General features: G+C 46.2%; 1 protein-coding gene across 10 annotated transcripts in view; it reads right to left on the minus strand.

The window, feature by feature from the left end:
* The window catches only part of TNRC6B (trinucleotide repeat containing adaptor 6B), a 1,192,955-nt gene that overhangs the window by 576,434 nt on the left and 591,126 nt on the right, over window positions 1-25,395 (minus strand). For all 10 annotated transcript variants that reach the window (XM_085601248.1, XM_085601251.1, XM_085601245.1 and 7 more), the window contains one exon: window positions 13,987-16,467. In XM_085601248.1, coding sequence (XP_085457374.1) covers window positions 13,987-16,467 — 2,481 coding nt within the window. The remainder of the gene's footprint in view (window positions 1-13,986; window positions 16,468-25,395) is intronic.

The following is a 25,395-nucleotide window of genomic DNA, read 5'->3' on the forward strand; positions in this document are numbered from 1 at the left end:
TTGCAGAGTTGACTTCTCCTCATTTAGAGTGAGGCCTAATCTGGCAAATAGTCCTATGCAAGCCTCTGTTGACAACTGGGCTGACGCTTTCGATGGAGCCCTGACTAGCCAGTCGTCGAGGTAAGGAAACACTTGGTGTTTGTCTCCTTAGAACCGCTGCCACTGGAGCCAGGCATTTTGTAAAAATCCTCGGGCCGATTTCAGACCAAAAGGAAGCACCTTGAATTGGTAATGATCTTCGGCCACCACGAACCGAAGGTACTGCCGGTGTGAAGGATGGATTGGGATATGGAAATATGCATCCCGTAATTCCAGTTTGGTCATATAATCCCGTGGGTTTAACAGCAGCAGAATATCCTGGAGGGAGATCATTCTGAAGGTCTGATCCTTGAAGTAAGCATTTAGGGATCTGAGATCCAAAATGGGGCGCCATTGAAGAATGTTTTTCTTGATCAGAAAAAAACGGGAATAAAATCCCCTTCCTTTCTGGGAATTCGGTACCGGTTCTATTGCTCCCTTTCGGAGCATTGTCCGAATTTCTTGACGCATCTGGTGTAAATACTTGACCTCTTGAAATCTTGGAGGTGAACAAGGGGGAATTTCTAGAAACTCTAGAGTATGACCGAATTGTATTATGTGGAGGACCCATTGGTCCGTCGTTATCTGCTGCCAATTTTGATGATGATAGGAAATTCTTCCACCCAGGGGAATATGTGACGTATGAGGAGTAAATGTCACCAGAATGTCATAGTCTTCGGGTGGTGTCTTTCCCTTGGCGACCTCCTCAACCTCTAGGAGTAGATTTTGTGAAACCTCCTGTCTGTCTCTGTGAATATTGTTGACAATATGGTTGAGATGATGTGGAGTAGGAAGAATAGCGGCCTTGTTGATAACCTCCACTATAAGAAGGTTTTCCCCTACCTCGTGAGCCACGAAAAGGAACTTTTCTATACTGTAATGTTCCCAGAGATTTCGCTGTTTCCGTATCCTTCTTGATACTCTGTAAGGCCTCATCCACATGCTTTCCGAACAGATCTTCCCCATTGAACGGAAGATCCAAGATCTTATTCTGGACTTCCGGCCTAAACGATGTTGCTCTCAACCATCCTTGTCGACGTAAAACAGCCGCTCCTCCCAGGGATCTGAAGACCGTGGTCGCAATGTCCATTGCACAATCTATGACTTCAGCCGAAGTCCTTTCACCTTCCTGGAGGATTTTCCTGGCCTCTTGTCTGTCTGCTTCAGGTATGCTATCAATGTATGGTGATAGGTCGCACCACATCTGCCTATCATACCTGCCCAGGATGGCTAGGGCATTTGCTGCCTTGACCAGAAGAGCAGACATGGATGAAAACCTTTTCCCTGCATTATCCAAGCGCCTACTCTCTGTCCGGTGGCGTCGAAATTGGAGCAGACGGATTCCTCGATTTTTGCTGCGCCGCCTGAGTTATAACCGAGTCAGGTTTGGGGTGACCTAATAAGCAAGCCGGAGCATCAGAAGGCGCTTTGTATTTTTTGTCCAGCCTAGCAAGCACTGGCGTAACCGTTGCCGGCATCTCCATCACTTTGAGACCTTCCTCCCATAGATGACTCACAATTGGAAGAGATCTAAACCGTCTTGCGAAACGGTTCTTTGAAATCATACAAAAAGCATTCTGCTTTATCTGATGAAATATTGAGCGCAAATCTCTGCGCGGCTCTTTCCATCAGGTTATGGAACCCTCCAATGTCCTCCGGAGGGGAGTCCACAGGTCTTGGTGACGGAGATGAAGGGGACGGAATCAAATACTCATCCCATTCCTTACTAGGATCTGTTATCTCCCCTTCCTCCTGCTCTTCATCCTCAGATGTGTCCAGAAACGGCTGCGGCAAAGGTGATATTGGCCTCGGAACCGGTATCTCCTGTCTTCGCACTGGTGTACATGGAAGAGAGTGCGCCGGAGCCACTGGCATCCTTTGGATAGACTGAGGCAAAGTATGCCTTTTCTTGTAATCATCCAACATGAACTGCAAATCCGTCAGAAGAGAAGCTGGAACATTCACCATCTCTTCCTGATCATGTTGTCGGGGCCGGTCCTGATAACCCCCATACTCATCCTCCCAGTCATCCTCCTGACATTTAACATGTAACTGAGAGGGGCTACTTGCATAGCCAAACGGACCCTCATTATCATTCTCCTGCGAATCCTCCTCCTCCAATAAATGGGATGGAACCAGAGGCGTTACCTTACTAGGAGACGTAATATCCGGGGTAATCCTTTTCCTGGCAAAATCCCGCTTTTCTGGGGGTTTTTCCCTAGTCGTCGAGCCCGTCGACGAGATTGCCATAGTAACCGCCGACGATGCCGTCGTCGACGCTGTAGACATTGTCGTCGTTGTCGCCCTTGTAGTTGTGGTCGTCGTCATTGTCGTCGACACTGCCGTCGACGATGCCGTCGTCGACGAGAGGGTAGGTTTAACAATGACTTTTACTTCACTCTTCTTCGTCGACGACGCTACTTTCTTCGTCGACGATCCCGTTGACGATGTAGATTTTTCTAACTTCTCCTCAGGTGAAGTAGACGCTGGCTTTTTAAGCGTATGTTTAATTTTAAGGGGTGATTTTGAAGGCTCAGAACTTGTTTTCTTTGACTGTTTCACCCTTGAAGCATGACCCTTGCTCTCCTTTTCTTTAGTTTTAGGAGATTGAGGGACTGCGCTCTGAAGACCCAGAAGTGGTCTTTTTAAGAGCCTTCTCAGGTTTCTCCCCTGAGGTATGAGCCTGAGGAGATCTGCCTCTCTTCTGAGATCTCCTTGAAACAGATGACGCCTCATCACTGTCACTAGACAGGACGTCCTTCCTGGTTTTAAGTTTTTGGAGCCAAATTAACAGTCTGCCTTCACGATCCCTCAGAGTCTTATTAGAAAAGTTGCGACATACCTTACACTCTTTCGCCTGGTGGTGTGGGTAAAGGCAGTATATACAGTCTTTATGAGGATCGTCAGTATATAATCTCTTCTTTGAACAGGTGGCACAGGCCCTAAACAAGCCTTTCTTTTCCTGATCAGCCATTCTCCAAGATGATGTAGAAATTTCAGTTGAAAAAATCTCCTCAATCTAGAACCAACTGTAGAATGTGAGCAGAGCTCAAAGGAGACTCCCTAGCGCAACGTGCGCTAGAAAATCTGAGGGCAGAAGGTTCTCTCAGGAGTGTTCTAGAGGGTGAGAGGCTCTGATTGGTTCAGGGACAAGTTAGTCCTTTTTTACATAACAAAGGTTATGGGTTGCAAAGGAAAATGGGCCTAGGCCTTTTTTCTGTTTGCTATGATACCAAGCAATGCTTTTTTATGTACCAGAGACTCCCATCTCGACGACGGGGAATGATTCAGGCATGTGAATCTATGAAAGGCTGCAATACTGGAGTAAGCCCTGTACCCCTACAGTGTCTCAGCCAATTCTTAGCCATTGTAAGTGCAGTAATGCCATTATGAGTATATGGTGCTGGGAGTTTGTCACTACGAACTCCACAGCACCATAATGGCTTCACTGAAAACTGGGAAGTTTGGTATCAAACTTCCCAGCACATTAAACCCACACTGATGCCATTGTGGGATGTAATAAAAAATGCACACAGAGGGCATCTTAGAAGTGCCCCCTGAAAAACAGCCTAACACTAGTGTACAGGCTGAGTGGCTGCTCACCAGCTGCCACCACCAAACATGTTTCTGAACCCCTGGGTCGGGGCCTGCTGCTCTTGGGGGTATGAAACAATGCACATCCTGGGGCGAAGTGCCAACCCTCTTCCCCCCCTTCTTGCTGCCTTTGTGAGCTTCCTAAGGCCTTTTGCTGCTTCCAGCAACTGGCCCCCACCGGTTTGGACCCCCACTTTGGGCAGGAGAATCAGCAGGAAAACTAAGTGAGGAAGGGAGGTGTGCCCACCTTTGCCAACCCCACCCCTCAGATGGGGGAGGCAAGGTAAGCACAACTCTCAGTCCCCATCTTGCAAATGGGTTGACCCAGCCAACCAGTGAGGCAGATGCCCCCGTCCCACTGGAGGGTGGAGTAATAGGGGGTGTACCAACCCCAAGGAAGAGACCCATTGGTCCCAACCTTGACTTAATTGTAACACCCCTAAATATAGTATCTCGGGGCACCCCTGAACCTTGTCTCCTCAGACAAGAGCCAATTAAGTAGAAAAGAAGGAGGACCGAATAACCGTGCTAAAGCTAAGAAGAGGACAACGCCCACTGACTTGGTCCCCAGCCCTACCGGCATGTCCCCACCTCGGAAATGCAGAAGCGAATGTACGGCAGCTAGCAGCCTCAAGAACTCCAAGGACCTGCCTTGTCTTCTACCCCAAAGACTTTGTCTCCCGTGAACACCATCACCCACAGACTCCAGCCAAATCCACTTGTCTGCACCACTCTGCACCCGACGCCCAAGGCCTAAGTTCGAGTGGCCGAACACAACAAGGAGGTCTCCTCAGCGATCCTGACCCGAGATCTGGTGATCTCTGGCCTGCTTTGACGCTCTCCACAACACCTGTGGTCTCTTTCTAGAGGATTCCACCCCCTCCCCCGACTGCAACCGGAACTGGCAAGAATACCAGACGCCTAAAGACACCCCTGCACCCGACGTCCCACCGCCTTGTGTGGCCCAACAGACTGTGTCCCAGCATCCCAAGGCACCCTAACTTACCTCTCCAGCCGGTAGAGCCTGCAGTCTTTGTCAAAACCGGAGAATCCCCATTGAAACTAATAGGGCAGCAGACTCCTAAACAGCACCCTACATCCAGACGCCCCTGCGCCACTGCGGGTGAACTTTGGGTGCTAACTCGGATCCCCCTTTGCCTGAGCCTAAAACCAAGAGTTCTGCTCCCACAACCCTGTGGCTTGCTAGGGAGCAGCCACCAACCAGAGGCCCCCAATCCCCCATTGGATAACAATGGGCCTCAGCACTCTGCACCCGGCCGACCTAGTGCCGCTGAGGGTGTAACGCGAGTGCATCCTTGACCCTGGAGGAACCCTTGTTCTAACCCCAGAAACTCAACTCCAAAGACCGAGTACTTACCTGTTAACCGATAACTTAATTTCTCTCCATAGGAATACTTTGACTTCTTTGCCTTGAAAAATGTCTGTGAAGTTGAATTGTATGAAAACCAGAAAAACTACAACTGTGCAAAATTGATTTTACATACCTTTTATCTAGGAAATGTTGCAGTGTGATCTTGGCATATCACACTGAGTAGAAAAAGGAACTTAAAAAGTAATCTGAAAAGGAACTGAAAGGTAAACTGAAAAGTAATTTCGACATCTTGACTTACCTGTATTTCAATAAACTGCATTTGAACCTGCATTCAATTGTAAAACACTGTATAAGATTTTGCAAAGCATTTATTTTACATGCCTGTGCCAGGCTTGGCTTGGTTCGAGAAATAAAATAACTTAATATTTTTATACAAACAAAAATGGAATGAGTTGTCTTTGAATGTGTAACATCATTTGCTTATTAAGTGTGTACAACAAATGCTTAACACAACCCTCTGATAAAGCCTTACTGCTCGCCCACAGTACCACATATAGAGAGTAAGGTGCTATCTACTTTTACCTCTGCCTACACTTGTGATCCCCACTGGAATGTGCACACTATACCTCATTTTGGTATAGTATATACAGAGCCAGCTTCCTACAGAGTTTCCTCATCACAGTCACTTGGGGGTGGATAGTCCCCCTCCAGGGGCCACTCATCTTATCCTTGCTACTCCTCAAAGGAGATGTTTTAATGGTGATTTGATTTTTTGGCTTTCGTGGCCATGCTCTGCTGCCTGAACGTGGTATGCATGGTGGTTGGATGCATACCTTACATCGCAGATTTTTTTTCTTTACTGCATGCCTCCTCGAAGAGATCCCTTATATTGCAATGTCCCCACAGCATTTATTGCAACATTGTCCTGTTTCATGCTCTGTCGCACCTCATCCACGGCTTGCCAAAAAGACTGTCTTCTGTGACGTGCATGTTAATGATGGAAGGCTTTACTGTGAGAAAGTGCCCTCTTTCTGCATGGTTGGCCCCAGTGTGGGATTTAATGAAAAATGCACACAGAGGGCATATTACAGATGCCCCCTGAAAACGAACCTACCACTAGTGTCTAGGCTGAGTGGCTGCTTTCTCCCCAGGGAAGGGACCCATTGGTCCCTGCCTTTTACCTACCTGTAACGCCGCTAAATCTAGTACTTAGGGGAACCCCTGAACCTTGCTTCCTCAGACAAGAACCTGCAAGACGAAGAAGGAGGAGGACCGAACAGCCATGCAGCAGCTAACAAGAGGAAGACGCCCACTGACTTGGCCCCAGCCCTACCGGCCTGTCTCCCCCTCGAACCTGCTCCTGCGAAATCCCGGTGTGTCCTGCAGCCAGCAACCTCTAAAAACCCGGAGGAACTGCCTGCATTCAACTACAAAGACTCTGTCTCCCGTTAACACCAGATTTGTTCATCTGCAACATCTGGCTCAGGCCGGACACAGCAGATCGGTCCCACTCTGCACCATCCGTCCACGGCCCGAGCTCGAGTGGGCAAACACCACAAGGAGGTCACCCGGGCGAACCTGATCAGAGATCCGGCGACCCCTGATCTACCTCAAGCCGACGCCTGCAGCCTAAATCCAGAAGGCCCCCCTAACCGCGACCAGGAGCTGGTAAGAAGGTCAGACCCAAAAAGTCACCCCTGCACCCGATGCCCCACGGCCTTGTGTGCCCAAACCGACTGTGCCCAACCAACCCCTAACTTCCCAACTTACCTCTCAAAGCGGTGGTAGCACCCAAAAGACCTTTGTCCCGAGCCTGCAGTGCCTATGCAAACTGGAGGTTCCCCACTGAAACAGGACCCGGCCGCCCGAGTGCCGCTGTGGGTGCCCCTTTGATGCTAATTTGTTTCCCCACTTGCCCTGAGCTAAAGTCCAGGAGCTTTGCTCCCACAACCCAGTGGCCTGCTTGCGAGCAGCCACCAACCAGAGGCCCCCTATCCCCCATTGAATAACATTGGGCCTCAGCACTCTGCACCCGGCCGACCTAGTGCCGCTGAGGGTGTAACTAGAGGGCATCCTTGACCCTGGGGGAACCCTTGTTCTAACCCCAGAAGCTCAACTCCAAAGACCGATTACTTACCTTGTAACCGGTAACTTAATTTCTCTCCATAGGAACCTATTGACTGTTTTTCTCTGAAAAATGTTCCAAGTGTGGAGTTGATTTGTATGGAAACCTGAAAAACAATAATTGTGCAAAACTGATTTTACTTACCATTTCTCTAGGAAATGTACCAGTGTGGTATCTAGGAATATCACACTGAGGAGAAAAAGTAATCTCAAAAGTAACGTAAAAGTAACTTACCTGTAATTTTCATTCCAAAGTCAATACAAAGTATACGTACAGCAGTTCACAGTATTGCATTACTAGTAATTCAAACTGTAACCATTTCAAAGTACATTTACAATTGCATTTCAAACTGTATATTTACTGCAAAGTATTTATCAACTTACCTGTACCAGGCTTGCTTGGTTCTAGGAAATAAAACAATTAAAAGAATATTTTTATACAAAAACAATTGGTCTTTGAGTGTGTGAATTAATTTGCTGACTAAGTGTGTACAACAAATGCTTAACACTGTCCTCTGATACTGCCTTACTGCTTGACCACACTACCACAAATAGAGAGTAAGGTTCTATCTAACTTAACCTCTGCCTACCTTTGGGGTTCGGCTGGACTCTGTGCACGCTATAACTCACTTTGGTATAGTATATACAGAGCCAGCTTCCTACATTTAACTTAATGGCCTGGTTATCGGCTGACACCCCTTCCCCACAGTTATGGTCTGACCATTTTTTTGTCCCCCTTACGCTTTGAATTCCTCAGAAGTTCCAATTAGATAAGTCACCTAACGAACTCCAACAAGGGCCTAAATGGGTACAAATAGCCGAGAATCCTAAATTAGCCACAGTGGCACAGGTCTATACTCCCGTTCTGACAGGTAACACAGAGCTTGATTCACACCTCTTTCAGTCCTGGATAACTAACGTATGTAATATACTCTCCTCTACTGAGAAGTCGAATAAGCATAAGAATCTAAAAACTTTGAAAGCCCCCTGGTTTACGCCCTCACTGGCACAAGCACACTTGCTTTGTAAACAACGTGAGCGGCAATGGAGAAAGTTTTATAATGCTGAACAAAAAACAGTGTTCAAAAAGAGTAGAAAGCTCTACTTTCGTCAGATTAAATTGGCCAAAAAAAGAATACTTCACTAATAAAATAAATGAAGCTAATCAAGATCAGAAAACTATTTTTTCAATAGTGAAGTCATTCACAAATCCTAAAGCACAACAGAAAGAGCTTCCTGCTTCGCAGAAATTGTGTGATAATATCTCACTATTCTTCGAGGAAAAAATCCCAAAAATTCAAAAAGATTTTCCTGTGTCCCCCGTCCACAATCAGGATTTCGTTTTTGATCCTGTTCCAGTGAATATTACAGATTCTATTGGTACTTTTGAACCAGTCTCACTGGAACTGACTCGTGCGGCAATAGGAATTTGTAAATCAGGCTCACCGTTGGATGCCTGCCCTCCGATGATCCTTCATAGAATTTTAGACACGGTGAATCCTATCATAAATCATAGTTAATTCTTTCTTAAGGACAGGCATAGTACCAGACAAGTGGAAGCTCGCGCTGGTAAAACCATTAAAAAAGAAACAAAATATTGATCCTTAGGTACTCTCCAACCTTCGTCCTATTTATCTTCTTCCCCCTTTGAGGTAAAATAACAGAGAAATTTGTTCACAAGGAACTAAGTTCATTGAAGGTCATCATCTCCTCCATCCACAACAATCTGGATTTCGAGCAAAGCACTCTACAGAATCTGCTCTTTTGGAAATAACAGATATTCTTAAAATGATCACCGACAAAGGCAGGAAAGCGGTTTTGATTCTTTTAGATTTGTTGGCTGCATTCAACACCATTTCCCACAATATTCTTTTTATGCTGGAATGGATTAAATCATTCCTTTCTAACCGTAGACAAGTAGTTACCCTGGGTACATTCCTTTCAATAGAACGTAACTTAACGGCAGGGGTCCCTCAAGGGTCTTCCTTAAGCCCCTTATTGTTCAATATATATATGACCCCTTTTCTCTCTGATTGGATCATTTGGGATAGAGGTCACCTCATACGCAGATGATACCCAAATGATCCTTTCAATAGACAATACTACCACTAATGCGGAGACCAATTTTAAAAGTTATTTATCTGCTGATCTCCAGTGGATGAGGAATAACCAACTAAAATGCAACACGGACAAAACAGAAATCCTCCAGATAGGGAAAGATGTCCTTTTCCAGCCATCTAAATGGTGGCCTGAGGGTGCAACTCCTCCACCAGATGTGGTAGAGGTTGCTAAGAACTTGGGGGTACAATTTGATGCCACACTTTCTTTCTTACCTCAAGCTAAAGCGGTAGCAGGGACTTATTTCAGCCTCATCAAGTCACTAAAAAAGTTCTTCAAAATTCTCCCACTGGCAGCAAGGAAATCTGTGGCAGTGGCTTTGATTCTCTTGCGCCTAGATTATTGCAATAGTCTCCTTGCAGGAGCTAATAAAGCCATTTTAAAGAAGTTACAGGTGGTGCAGCATGCAGCAGCGCGTTGGTGCTTAAACTTCCACGAAGATCTTCAGCCTCCGCAGCTCTAAATAGTCTTCACTGGCTCCTGGTGCACAAGAGAATTATTTTCAAGATTCTCCTGATCACTTATAGAGCCAAGCTCAACGTGGGACCAAAATATCTGGCAGCACGCTTTGCTCCATACACCACAATAAGACTTCTTAGGTCTTCCTCAGCAAACTTGCTTAAACCCCCCACTTTTAGATACAAATTGAAAGGAGGTAAGACCGTGGCTTACCTTGGAGCCAAAGCCGGGAATCTGCTTCCATCTCATCTTAGGCTATATAATTCAGAAACTTTATTTAGGAAGGCCTTAAAAACCTGGGTCTTTATTGTTTCAGATGAATCTTGTCTTGCTCTTATTTAGTCCCTTTATGGTTCTTTCTCACCTCCAATTCAGCGCCAGGATACTCCTTACAGAGTGACAGTTGCGCTTTACAAATACCAAAATCAAATCAAATCAAATTTACTTCCTGTTTGAATCCGGATACTCTTAGCCTGGCTTATCGGCATAGGGTTGTAACAGTGCAAGTTGCCAACTGGCTGTCTGCTGTGTCCAGTGCAGATTTGAGGAAGGTATTGGCAATGACCTTGCAGTCCTGGTCCATATTGTTTGCCCTCTAGAACTCTTCAGGCAGATGTTTTATGAGTTCCTCAATTTCATCCAACTGCTGGTGGGTGTAGCAGTTGAACAACGCATTGGAACTGGGTATAAACCCAGTGCTGCCGCTGATCTTAGTTTTCTTGCCCACCAATTCTACCGTCTTGCTCTCTTTGTCCGGTAGTGGACCTTTTCAGGTGAGGGAAATGGCTGCCTTTGAAACTGTTGGTACGATTAGTGAGCTGGGATATTACCTGCTTTAGGGAGGGAGGGAGGGGCTCTGATGGAGAACCCATATTTCTTTTCCACCCAGAGGGTGATGGCCTTTGCAGCCACAGACTATTCAAAGGCCTCCATACCCAGGTCCAGGACACTGGGCAGCATTGGGAGGGATTGGTTCCTCTTCTGGTCGGGTAGTAATGTCTCTGGGAGGATGCATGAGTCAGTTTGAAACTCCTCCAGCTGTAACCTATAGGTGTTTCTTGCTCTCTTTATAACCGCATTGTAAGCTTTGATGTCATCCGTGGGGAAAATCGCAATGGATAAGAGTCTACCCCCAGGTCTGCCGAGTCAGCATACATGTCAGTCGATCTTCTATCCATTTAACTGCTTGCGATGGGTTGTGTTTGAGGAACAGTTCTTCATCAAAATTAGGTTTTTCCTCCATTTCCTCCTGTAGTTCTGGTGAGAGTGATGGTGCCAATTCCGCAACCTCCTGCTCTAGTACTCTTAGTCAGAGGGATCTTGAATTTTCCCTGTCAGTGAAAGCAGCTTTCTGCGTAGGGCGATTTCCATTTCGGCCCGTGGCACCTGATTTTTCTCTCGACATTCAGCCCTTTCTGTTAGACATTAACTGTTCCACTCCTTTTATTCTTTGTTGAGTCATTTCCCCCCAAAGGCAGGCTTAGCCCTTCCATGCGTTCAATCCTCATTCGAGGCAAAGACAGTTACAGAGGGTTTGCTTCTAGCTTGGACCGGTAGGTTTCTTTCGGCTACTGCTCGATTTGCGGCACCAAAGTTTTCAACGTCTCTCACGTATTGGCATGCCTGGAGTCCAAGAAATTCAACACAGTTGTTTAACGCCAGAGTGGTACTATCTTTTGCTTTATCACTACATCATTTTACTTGTGCATCGCTTTCTGTGGCTACTATCTGTTCCCGATCAGAGTCTTCCCTTGGGCCACCTTTATCTCCTTGATTGGAAGTCTTTCTCACTCAAAAACACTCAGATCTTTTAAGAATTTTTGTCTTCCTTAGGGCAAGGTCATGATATAGTAAACACACCTTTGCATCTGTCTTACACTGATGGTCTTGGGTTAGATGTCAGCACACACTGCGCACCCTCTGAAAGATGGTCATTTGGGAGACAGATAGCAGACCTTGTGGTCGTCTTTCTGTGCGTACTAATGGTTTTATTGGGGGCAAAATCTAAAGGTCTAAGGGGTATGTGCACCCTACCCCTCGTTCATTCTTCGAACCTGTGGTCATAGAGGTATGGGCATTCTGTCCTCTTCGCTGTCTTTATTTTTTGTACTATCCTACGATATCCATTGTAAAAAAGAATCAGAAGATATTGAGGACGAAAGGTTTCCTGGGCATACGTCTAACATTATAGAAGGAGAGACCTAGTATCTAAAAGCGGACTACTTGAGGACTCCCACTCACAAAAAAAAAGGGAAAAGAGACTATTATGAGACAATTCAGGACGCAAGCAGCCGACAAACGAATAATGTACAGCTTGTGAATCTAAAAAAGAATCCAGATGCAAAATCACCACAGCATGAAACCTTCAGTCACGTGCAAGGTGGTTTGCCACAGGCAACCAACCTCCCATGCCATCAACTGCACATGCAAGTTGCACTCAATTCTGGTATCTCAACTTTAGTCCACATTCATCAGATGGTGTCAAATTGGTTAGCAAAATAAAGCTTTTTTGACCTCCTTTGTTACCCCTCTTATCAAATCTGCCTGTAATCTGGCATCTGGGTGTAACTTGATCTTCCAAAAGTAAACTAAACCTGTAAATACTTATTGAATTTGTGCGCATTTGTCAAAGGTTGCATAGTTATCACCAAATGAATGTTTGCCACATCCCTTTTAACAATTACCTCATTGGTGGATTTGCATGAAACTCTACATTTCAACATCCTAAAAGTTAAACATGCCAAGTGACTCCCAAACTTCATGGAGATCTATAAAATGTCACCTTAAGTATTAGCAAATAAAAGATGTTTGACACCCCCCCCCCCCACGTTAACTTTGATCTAACCACACTATCATAATAGATGTCAATGTAAACTAAAATTTCACTACTTTGCTTAACTCCCTAAGAGCCTGCAAACTTTAATGCAGATTGTTTAACAGTGCAAGTTATTAGCACAAGAAAGTCATATTCCTTCTTTTCAACTTTGCCTCCCCTTGATGGATCTACACGAACCTTGCCATATTCGAAGACTGAACGTGTAAAACAATGCCAAATTTCATGGATTCATCAAAGAATGCCTCAGCTATTGAAAATTAACACTTTTGAGCCTCCAGAAACTCCTTTTAACTGTGCCCCACTTGGCGGATTTGAATTAAACAATCAAGAGTAACCTAAACAAGATGGCTGCCAAGGGCTATGCAGATCTGTGAAACTGTACCAAAGTTACTTGCAAATTAATGATTTTATGACCCCACTCTTTGTTTTATAACTTTGCCCACCCTTGTTCGATCTGCATTACTACTAATATTCTTACCTGGTGCTTCGATTAGGCGCCTGCAACATTCCAAACAGATTCAATGAACTGCACCAAAGTGATTAGCAAATTAAACGCCCCCGTTCCCCTTTAACTGTGTCCCCCAAGTGATGCATGAGCACAAAATGTTCCCTACCTTCAGAAGACTTAACATGCTAAAAGTCTGCCAAATTTCACTTGGATTGATAAATAATGCCACTGTTATTAGCAAATGAATATTTGTTTTACCCTTATCTATCGACACCCCCCCCCCCCCGACAAACCTGCACACATTTAAACCTGCTCAGAGTAAGAAAAACATGTCAAGTCTGACCACCATTGCAGAAATTCAGCAAACTGTTCTAATTAGGTAAATTAAAAAGAAAAACCTTTCATCTGTCTATATAGCTATATAGCCCTCTCTCTTCGAAACCCACCTGACACATTTTTGTAATGCTGTTTTCTATAAAACTACTGAATGGATTTACAGCCAAACAGGCAAAGGCAGTTCCCTTGAGTAAAGTTCTAGTTTCATGCAAAGTGTGGTGTAATTCCGTTCAGCTTATTTTGTCTTTACTGGACAGCAAAATTTACTACACGAGATAAAAGAGAAAATGCAACTAGCTACTAAACGAAATGGGTGGATACTCTCAAACATCCCGTCAAAGATATGCTTAAACTTTACCCAATAAAAACCATAGGAAAAGTGCATGTCGAAAGCTAATACAACGCAACGTACCAAGAAAAATTATACAGCTCGGATGGCCACTGTTGTCTTTCAGTCTAGAGCCCTTAGAAATTGTGAAAGCCTATCATCGAAACAGCAGAGAGAGAACAGAACCCCTATACAAAAGTTATTTAAAAACCACAGAATGTATACTAATTTTAAAAAAGTAGGTACGGAATACAATCAATAGCTAGATAGTTGGTACCAGGAAGACTTCCTTCCCACCAACAGGATGGTTAAAATAAGAAGACTGATGGTACCTTGTGGGACTCCTTTGTTATTCAGCGGCACAGGCAGATTAGGATCTCGAGGGCCTTGCCCGGGCCCACTTTTTGCATTCTTATCCCAGAGGTTGACGTTCTTATAGTTGTAGCTTGTGGGGTCACCCCAAGCTGATGTCCCATCATCAATCTCCATCTTGCGACTGATGGACTGAGGTGAAGGCTCCTCCCAGCCACTGATATCCTCCTCCCTAGAGGCATTAGACGGATGCAATTGTTGCTGTGTATGCTGTTGTGGTGATGGGATGTTCTTCCAATTTGAGTTCTGAGGGGGTGGGGGTCGCCCATTGACAGGGGGTGGAGCAGGTGGTGGTCCTCCCCAGGATCCAGATACTTCTTGGGGTTTGTTCCACGAGTGGGGAGGTCGTGCCTGATCACTCCAGCCCTGGGCTCTCTTGCAATCATCCCACCCACCCTTGGCAACAGGGTTGGCATTCGGCGCATTGCTCCCATTCCCCCATGTCCCAATCTCATTTTGCTGGCTGATTTCTGCCCAGTTGGGTGGACCTTTGTTTCCTGAGCTGTCCCAACTCCCATTCCCACCCCCCTTAGTGGAATCAGCACCTTCCACTCCTCCCCAGCCATTCTTCCCAGCAGACCAGCCTGGGTTTGGTGGCCGACCATTCCAGTTCTGATCCTTACTGTTAGCATTCTCAATCCATGGAGGCGGTGGTTTGTCATCGGGTCGAACACCAACATCAGGTCCACTTCGTACCCCACTAACTCCTGCCCCACCATTGCTTTTAGTTCCACCTGTACCTCCTCCCCAGTTAATGTTGTTATTCTTATAGTCACTCCACCCTCCGGCATTTTTGGAATCTTTCCATTCTGTGGGGGCTGTTGGCTCCCCCCAGCTGGACTTGTTCTGATTGTTCTGGTTAGGGGCCTCTACCCAACCCCCGGTGCTCTTATTCTGCACAGATGTCTTCTCCCACCCCTCTGTCCCTTTGTCAACCTTCCCCTCTGGGCGGGCTGCCTCAGCCATCTCCCACACTGTGTCCTGTTTGATCTGGGTTTGCCCCCAGCCAGTGTTGGACAGCACACGAGGGTCCAGGTCTGGCCGGCTCAGCATAGTCTGAAGAGCCACTTGGCTGTCAGGCAGTGGCGCCCGGTGAGTCCGTCGCCCCGATGTGAGGCTATCACCACTGCCTGCCTTGTGGTTGCTTCCAGTGCTTTGACCTCCTGCTTCGCTTCCTGCAGAGCTGGATGACCGTCCCCAGCAGGGAGCCTGGGCACCGCCTTGGCTTTCGGAGAGTGGATGGCCTTTTTGATTGTCCCATGCTTCTGTGCTACTAGAATTTGGTTGGATTGGCCCACCCCACTCCGCCATTTTAGGGTCCTCAGACCCAGGAGGCGGTTTCCATTCTCCCTGAGATACACCCACTGCTGTTGCAGACTTGCTCCCTTCGCACCATTTGCCACTGTCACTTGGATCCTGGGAGCTGAAACCCCAAGAACCACCACCCGTAGACCTGCTATTACCTTCCCAGGGGTCAACCCGAGACCCATTGGGCTTTTGAGGAGAAGGCCCCTTCCAGGACTCATCCCGCTCTCGTCCATTGTTCCCATTGTTCCCATAATTGCTTTGTCCAGAGACCACGTCGGCACCTTGAGGGGCCCTACCGGCAACCCAAGACCCGACCCCCGCAGTCTTCCTCTCTCCAGTGCTTTGTGATGGGGCATCAGTGCTCCGGGAACGGTTCCCCGAGCCTGCTCCAAAGGGGATTCCCTTATTCTCCATAGGGTTTGGCGAACCTGCGTTCAAAGAGTTAGTGTTTGTGTTTTTTGGTCCATCAGTGTTATGAGTTTGAGCCTGCTCTCTGCCAGAAATGGCTATGTTCACACCTGCATTCTCCCCCTTTGACGGCTGTTGTTGCTGCTCCCGGGGCGGCTGACCCCCTGTGCTCAACTGTGCTTCGGGGCTGCCTCCCTCAGTGTCCATGACTCCATTTCTAGAGAGGCCATCCTGGTTGAGCGCAGGCCAGGCCGTTGGATTGGTATTTGGGTTAAAGTTGCTGGAGCTGGGCCCTACCCGCTCCTGTCCACCCAGGATCCTCCAGTTTGCCGGACCACTGTTGCTCTCTGCTGGAGAGTTGAAAGTCTGGGCAGCCTTGGCTTTGGGGTCTCCTTTCCAGGGCCCTGCATTACATTCGCTGCCCGTACTCCCAGCCTGGGCCTGGGCCTGGGTCTGGCTTCCCCTTCCTTTTTTGCTAGTGGCGCTTCCCGGCTGGGGGCTCTTGTCAGGAGGGCTGTTTGAGGCACTGTTATTGGTGGCATTCTCGGTAGGGGGCTCTGAGTCCTTGCTGGCAATACAGGGCCATTCCTCCATGTCAGAACCATCTACAATCACCTTGTCCCAGATGTGTGGGGGGTTGGCCAGGGCGCTGCCGTTGGAGGAGGTTCCAGTGCCCCATGTGGAATTTGCATAATTTGAAGCAGCAGCTCCTCCGGGTGCTGAATCTAGAAGAGGTTAAAGTAGGAGACATTAATACATCACACATCTCCAGCAGACAACCAAATGCATATGTAACACTAAGAAGAGGAAGGATAAGTTATTTACCCGTAATCCTAGTTCTGTTCCAGGGGAATACTCAAAGTTTAAAGCACTGAATAGTCCCGCCAACGTGCGGGGACCCCAAAGGCACCCATCGCATACAATATATATGTTTGTTTAAACATCAAAAAAGTATGTAGTGCCCTAAAACACACACACACATATATATATATATACATACATACATACATAAATACACACACACACACGCACCAGCACTTTACAATTTTGGAGCATAGAAAAAAGTAAAGGAAGGCCCACTGGGGTGGATATTTAATTATACACATGGGTAACACCAACGGTTGGTTACAAACACACGAAACAATGCAGTGTGATCATGCACAAAATCAGGCCACAATGTCATTTTATATCCTGGTATTTGATGTATGAAACAATTAATGTACTTGTCCATAATCTTATTCATGTACTGTATATAAAAGCAAAATCAAACATGCGAGTACCTTTTGTGAGCACATTTGCTTAATTGCATTATGATTGAGTATTTGAAATATACACCGTGCTTGTACAATATGTTTGGAAATTCAATTCCACCAATAAACTTTAAAAATTCATCACTTTAAAAATTCATCTTAAGGGTGTACAGCCCACTAGGGCTGAATACATTATCAAGTGCAATAGTAAAATTATGCCCGATTGATAACACGTGCATATAGTTTTTAAATAGTTACACTATATGTTTTTACTTCTGTGTACAAATAATGAAGTGTAACATGAACTGTTTTTAAACATTTATGTAACTTCAAATGAATGAGTTTCTGAATATTTGGAATTTGTTTAATGGCATTTTAGAGCACACGCAAAGAAACTCGTATTTCTTCTATATCGATGGTTTATTGTCACGCGTGTATGCACTTAGCACTTTAAAAACGCGTCATGGCGGTGATGTGAGGGCTTCAATATATCTTTGATTTGCACCAGACTTATGGAGTTCGCATTTGTTTGTGTACTATAAGCAGGAAGTGGGACAGTGACAAGCGGAACCTGGATTGATATATATATTTATATATACATACACACACACACACATGCAGCCTTAAGAAATGGAGACTAAAAATGTCCAAATTACATAGAATTTTTCATTCAAAATGAACCATCCACAAAGAACATTTGTGCAATACCAAAAATGAAAACTTTAAAATGTAAAACAGCCCTTATTTGGAAGGAATAATGCAAGGGAATGAAAGGTATTGCTAGCCAATAGGCTGCTTTGAAAATCATAACAGAGAAAACTGGCATTGTGCCTTTAAGACCTCCTGACTCCTCATGCTCCACAGTTGACAGTTAGGGAAGGTCTTTTTTACGTTGACAAAAACATTCGGAGAATAAACCATATCACAGCTGCCGTGTTAAGTATTCGTCCGTGGAGGAGGGAGGGTTGCTTATGACTTTGATGAGTATTCCCATGGAAGATAACTAGGATTACAGGTAACAAACTTTTCCTTCTCTTCCAGGGGATACTCATTAATGGGCATAAGCACTGAATAGAATAGCTAGTCCATCCCATAACCATGCGATCGAATACAAGGCAGTTACTAGCAGCTAAGTAGAAAATTAACCAAAGATGTTCCCTAATGAAGCCTGCTCTACTTGCGCATCTGCCTGAGTGTCTGAGTTAAGACAATAATGGCGAGCAAAGGTATGTACGGATCGCCATGTTACATCCTTGCAAACCTCTGCCATGAGTACAGCAGCAGTGCAGCCTTACCCCTTCTAGAATGGGCTTTACGTCAACAGGGAAGGCACTTTTTGGAGAGCTGGTAAGCAAGAAGTATGCAAGAGACTATCCACCTAGAGATAGTTTGGAAGAAGCTAAACCAGTGTGAATCGGACCATAGTTAATAAACAAATGGTCAAATTGTCTGATCTCCTTAGTTTTTAAGTAAAACTTAAAAACTTCTAAGATCTAAAAAGTGTTAAGTTCTTTCTGGTAGTGTAGAAGAGTAGGGAAAAATGTTGGAAGAGTAATGGTCTGATTGATATTGAATTCAGAAAATAACTGTCCTCATGACCACCCTGTTTGCATGAAAACCAAGATACGGTTCTTTATCGCAAAGAGCCTGGGTTTTGCTAACTGCACACTCAAGTGATTGCAACTAGGAAGGAATATGCTACTTACCAGTATGCATCTGTTCTGGCATGTAGAGCTACAGAGCCACACACTTAGGATAGTAGATTGCCATCTGGTGTTGGGCTCGGATGCTTGCAGGTTGTTGTTGTCTTCGGAAGAAGTCTTTGGTCACGAGATAGGTGACTCCTCCCTTGGACTACAGTGCGCATGGGCATCAACTCCATCCTTAGATTGTTTTTCGCCATGATGGGAAATGATGGAGTTTGTAGAAAAGAGAGAGATGTCCATGTGTGATGTCTAAGTAAGACCATGCTGGAACAGATACAGGTCCCGGGGAGGTGGGAGGGCGTGTGTGGCTCTGCAGCTTTACATGCCAAGAACAGATGCATACTGATAAGTAGCATATTCCGTTCGAGGCATATGAGCTGCAGATCACACACTTAGGATAGACTATATAGCAGTGTCTCCCCTAGCGGTGGTCACCTGTATCGGTTGCAGCCGTTTGAAATAAAGTTTTAAGGACAGCCTGACCCACAGAAGAGCTTGTTGCTTTGCTTGCACGTCAACACAATAGTGTTTAGTGAAGGTGTGTTGTAGACCATGTGGCTGCCTTACAAATATCTTCTAATGGAATGTTTCCTAAGAATGCCATGGAAGCCCCTATTTTGCGTGTGGAATGCGCGTTTAGCCTTGTAGTAGCATATTTGGATACATTTAACTATCCACCTAGCTATCCCAGATTTGGAAATGGGGTTGCCTTTATGTGGTGGAGAGAAAGCAACAAGCAATTGTTTTGTTTTGCGGAATGACTTGGTTCTGTCAATGTAGTAAAGAAGGGCTCTTTTAACGTCTAAGGTATGAAGAGCTCTTTCAGCTACCGAGTCTGGATTTGGGAAGAACACTGGCAACTCTACCGATTGGTTAAGATGGATTGGAGATATGACTTTAGGAAGGAATTTCAGATTTGTTCTAAGAACCACTTTGTTGCGGTGTAATTAAAAGAATGGTTCTTGTATGGTTAAAGCCTGGATTTCACTTACCCTTCTGAGGGATGTGATAGCAATAAGGAAAGCCACTTTCCATGTGTGGAACTGTAGTTCGCATTTATGCAGAGGTTCAAACGGGGGTCCCTTGAGCTTTGTAAGAACAATGTTTAGATTCCACACTGGAGAGGGTGGTAATCTATGAGGAATAATCCGTTTAAGTCCTTCAATGAAGGCTTTGATCGTAGGTACTCTAAATAGTGACAAAAGTTGTCGATTTTGTAAGTAGGCTGCTAATGCTGCTAGGTGGAGACGTATGGATGAGTATGCCAAATGACATCTTTGCAAGTGCAGTAAGTAGCAAATGTCTTGGATGGATGCATCCAGTGGGTTTATATGATTGTTAGTGCAGTAAATGGCAAATCTCTTCCATTTTGCAGCATAGCAGGCTCTAGTGGTAGGTCTTCTGGCCTCCTTTATAATATTCATGCAGTCTGGTGGCAGGTTTAGGTAACCGAACTCTAGGACTTCAGGAGCCAGAACGCTAGATTCAGTTGACCTGGATCTGGGTGTTTGATTTCTCCATTGTTCTGGGTTAATAAGGACGGGGAGAGGTGTAGTTTTTGGTGTGGAACTAGCGAGAGTTCCAGTAGTGTTGGGAAATACGGCTGGCATGCCCATGTGGGAGCTACTAGAATCAGTTTGAGAGACTGTTGCCTGAGCTTGCGTACCACAAATGGAATGCGTGGGAGAGGCGGAAAAGCGTACGCAAATCTGCCAGACCAGTTCATCCATATCGCATTGCCCTTTGACTCCGGGTGGGGAAACCTGGCGGCGAAGGTTGGGCATTTTGCGTTTGTGTGTGGCGAACAGATCTATGTCTGGTTGGCCCCATTGTTGGAAAAAGGGCAGTAGGACTTGTGGATGTAGTTTCCATTCGTGGATCTGTTGAGTTTGTCGACTTAACAGATCAGCAATTTGATTGTGAACCCCTGGAAGGTGTTCTGCAAGTAGGTATATGTTCTGGGGAATGGCCCATCTCCAAATGTTCTGTGCGAGCTGGGACAGCTGGAGAGAAAGTGTGCCTCCTTGTTTTTGTATGTAATACATGGCTGTCATGTTGTATGTCCGGATGAGGACAGTTTTGTTCTGGAGATGTATGTTGGAATGATTGTAAAGCTAGGAACGCTGCTAGTAGTTCCAGGTAATTGATATGGAGCACTTTCTGTTGAGTGGTCCATTTGCCCTGAGTGGTGTGTCCGAGGAGATGGGCTCCCCATCCTGTGAGGGATGCGTCCGTTGTCAGCACTATCTGTGGAAGAGGCTCTAGGAACGGCCGCCCTTTGGAGAGGTTTTTTATGTTCCACAATTTGAGAGAGCGATGTGTGCGGCTGTCCACCATCACCAGATCTGTAAGTTGTCCGTGAGCCTGGTTCCAATGACGTGCTAGACATTCTTGCAAGGGACGCATTTGAAGTCTTGCATAAGGCACAACAAGGATGCATGACGCCATCATGCCTATGAGTTGCATGAACACTCTTGCTGGTAGAGAGTTTTGGGTTCGGAAATTTGCGATAAGAGCTTGTATATTGGCTATCCTGGCTGGGCTGGGATATGCTAGGGCTTTTGAGGTGTTTATAGTGGCTCCTAGATACTGATGTATGTGGGAGGGTTTTAGATGAGATTTGGGAGTTTATTGTGAATCCCAAGTTGTGTAAGATTTGGATAGTTTGGCAAGTGTGTAGCACACATTTGTTGAATGACTTGGCTTTTATTAGCCAGTCGTCTAGATACGGGAAGGCATGAATTTGTTGTCTTCTGAGATGTGCTGCTACTACTGCTAGACATTTGGTGAATACTCTGGGAGCGGTTGTTACTCCAAATGGAAGGACTGTAAACAGGTAGTGTTTTCCGTCCGCCACAAACCGTAGGTACTTCCTGTGAGCAGGATGTATGGGAATGTGGAAGTAGGCGTCCTTGAGAACTAGTGTGGCAAGGAAATCGCCTTGTTGTAGTAGTGGGAGCACTTGTTGAAGAGTGATCATATGGAAATGATCTGAGATTATAAAGATTTAGGGGTCTGAGGTAGAGTATTGGTCTCAGAGTCCCGTCCTTTTTGGGGATAAGGAAGTATAGTGAGTATACCCCTGTACCCTGATGTTGTAAGGGAACTGGCTCTATTGTGTGTTTTTGAAGCAATGAGAGAACCTCTTGTTTGAGGAGCGTAAGATAGTCTGGTGACATGGAACGCTGTTTGGGTGGTATATGTGGGGGGGTATTTGTGAGTTCCAGGCAGTAACCATACTGGATTATTTGTCTTACCCACTTGTCTATTGTGATGGAGTTCCAGACAGGTAGGAACTGTTTGAGTCTTCCCCCGACTGGAGTGGAATGGTCTGGGGGGAGTGGAGGAAAGTCACTGTTTTGTGGCAGGGGAGGTGCGAGTGTTGGTATTGCCTCGACCTCGTCCCTTGTTGTTGTTTCCTCTATATCCTCCTCTAAAATATCCTCTACTGGGGGATGTTTGTGTAGCGGGTTTGAAGGTGGAGGAGGTGTCCGCTCTCATATTCTTGGAGGCTCCTCTGTAGAAGGAGCGTCGAAAGGAGCCACGTGGTTGTGGAGACTGTAATGCTCCCATGGACTTAGCAGTCTCGGTGTCTTTTTTCATTTTTTCAAGGGCAGGGTCTACTGCTGGCCCAAATAGCTGTTCTTGGTTGAATGGCTGACTAAGTATGGTAGTTTGTGCCTCTGGCTTAAAGCCTGAAATGCGTAGCTAGGCATGTCGTCTAAGGAGCACACTTGTGTTTATGGCTCTAGAGGCGGTGTCTGCGGCGTCAAGCGCACATTTAATTGACGCATTTGAAATAAGTTTTCCCTCCTGGATAAGGTCATTTGCCTGTGTTTTTTATTGGTCTGGCAGATGTTGTAACAGATTCTCCAACTGGTCGTAGTGAGCCCTGTCATAGCGTGCTAGTAGGGCTTGGGTGTTGGCAATACGCCAATGGTTATCGGCTTGTGTTGCTACTCGTTTGCCAGAGGCTTCTAACAGTTTGGATTCTTTATCTGGGGGTGGTGTATCTCCTGTGGTTTCAAAGTTGGCACGTTTCCTAGCATTGTAAACGACCAAAGAATCTAAAGGGAGCTGTCCTTTGATGTAACATGGATCTTCAGGGACAGGCCTATATTTCTTTTCTATTCTTGGGTTAAGAACCCTGGCACGGACGGGGTCTTTAAATACCTCTAGGGCGTATTTTATGACTCCTTTAATCATAGGTAAAATATGTACAGACTTTTGAGATTGCTCAAAAGTATCTAATAGGAAGTCTTCCTCAGGTGCGCCAGAGTGCATGGTGACGCCATGGTAAAGTGCTGCTCTATTTAATAATTGGCCAAACCCCAGGTGGTCATCTGGAGGTGATGGTTTGGAGGGATATGGTGGAGGGTCAGGCATGTCTGGTAGAGGGAATGCCCAATCGTCCAGTGGTGCGTTATCTGGATCCGTGAACGGATCATTAGGATCACCCCCGCCCCCTAGGTCATCATCATCATCCTGTGGAGGTGGTGTATGTGATGGAAAGGGTAGAGGTAAGGGTGGTGTAGGCCGAGGGGGTGGGGTAGAAGGTGGTATGGGAGAGGAAGGAGGAATAGGCGATGTTGCAGAGTGCTTGTTGTTTATAGGAACTGGGGCAGGTGGTGTGTCCAGTTTCCGTTTTTTACATGGCACCGCGGTGACATGTCCAGTCTTTGGATTAATATAAATCTTTTTCTGTCCTGGATCAATGGGATCTGGATGGAAAAGTTCTTGTTCCTCGGGAACAGTTTTTGGCGCCGATTTTTTCAGTTCCGATCGAGGTTTTGGTTGATCGGTGGAGTTTTTGGCTTTAGGAGGAGTATGAGAGTCCTTAGCCGGTGGTTTCGGTGCCAATGATGTTTTCGGAGCCGAAGTTGTATCTTTAGGCTTGGGAACTTTCGGTGCCGGTTTATCTATGTGCCTTGATGTTTTCGGTGCCGAAGGCGTCGGAGCCGATTTCGGTGCCGAGAGGTCTTTTGTCTTCGGTGCCAAAGGTGCCGGTGGAATAATGACATGCTGCTTGCTCAGGCCCGAGCTACCGGAAGGCTTATGTTTCTTCGGAGCCGAGCCCGGAGGCGGGGCTTCTGAAGGATGTTTTCGGTCTCGACTGAGGCCAGCAGGCGAAGTCTTGACCAATGCCTTTGGTTTTGGAGGGGTTTGGGCAGGGGCAGTAGTACTCACGCGTTGCCGAGGAGTAATGGGGTCGTCAGAGTCGTCTGCTTCGGAGATGATTTGTAGATCCTCGGAATCTTCTTCCGGGACATCGGGAGCCTCATCATAGATGTTTTCTGGTTCCGGAGCTGGTCTCTGTGCCATGATGCGGCGTCGAGCCCTTCGATCTCGAATGGTCTTTTTGGATCGAAATGCTGCGCAGGCTGGACAGCTGGACTCTTCGTGTTCCGGTGATAGGCACAGGTTGCAGACTTTGTGGTGGTCACCGTGCGGAAATTTTGCTCCACACTGGGGGCATTTTTTGAAAGGCGTCCTTTCCATGAGCCGTAGGTCTCACGGCGTGGATAGGCCAGCGGCCCGCGTCGACTTCCGGAATCGAGCCGATGAAATTGATGTCGAGTGAAGGTGCTTCGATGTTTTTGTGGAAGTTTTTCGCTTTGAAAAGCTTGGAATTGAGATTTCCAACCGGAGCGGAAAAGTTGCATCCGAACCCAATGGCGGAAAAAAAATAATCTAAGGATGGAGTTGATGCCCATGCGCACTGTAGTCCAAGGGAGGAGTCACCTATCTCGTGACCAAAGACTTCTTCCGAAGACAACAACCTGCAAGCATCCGAGCCCAACACCAGATGGCGATCTACTATCCTAAGTGTGTGATCTGCAGCTCATATGCCTAAAACAGAGGTTTTCCAAGTAAGGTGTTGTAGAGCAGCTTTATGTATGGGCACAACACACAAGTTACTTACTTGTGTAACTATATATCTGTAAGAGACATTAGTTAGTGATAGATTCCTTACCTTAGAATAGATACCTTAGAATATCCCCAGGCGTCAGACTGGATCCGAAAAGTTTGCGCCAGCAGTACTCCTGCGCGTCGGTAGGCGTCATCGTACGGCTCCTCGTATGTAGTTGGCGTTGTAGTCGCAGAGATGACGTCACTGGAGCTACTTAGATGCGCCCACGCGCGCTGACGTCAGTTCAGTACACGCCTTTCCGCGCCAGGAATGCAAAGCCATGCAATATACTGACCACTGGTGCATTGAAACTAGGGCCCTGAAAGGGATGACCATAACACTAGAAATCAGTTCGCAGAATGGGAGGTGCGGTAAGTAATCTATCACTTACTAATGTCTCTTACAGATATATCGTTACACAAGTAAGCAACTTGTGCATCTGAAAGAGATACGTTAGTGATAGATTCCTTAGCTTAGAATAGATACCCCAGCAATACCAACTTCGGTGGTGGGTCTGAGAATCAAGATCACACCAGAAAGTCACGGAGAACAGTACGGCCAAAGAAGCAGTCTCTCCGGACTGGACTGTCAAGGCAATAATGCTTAGTAAAAGTGTGCAGTGAGGCCCACGTGGCTGCCCGACAGATGTCTTGCAGGGGGACACCACTTCCCAATGCAGTAGTAGCTGCTGTCGCCATGGTAGAATGGGCGCGCAACCCCACCGGGGGATCCTTTTTAACCAGAGAATAACATGCTTTGATACACAAGACGACCCAGCGGGAGATA

The sequence above is a fragment of the Triturus cristatus genome, chromosome 4_2 (assembly GCF_964204655.1).
Source record: "Triturus cristatus chromosome 4_2, aTriCri1.1, whole genome shotgun sequence".
NCBI classification, from domain to species: domain Eukaryota; kingdom Metazoa; phylum Chordata; class Amphibia; order Caudata; family Salamandridae; genus Triturus; species Triturus cristatus.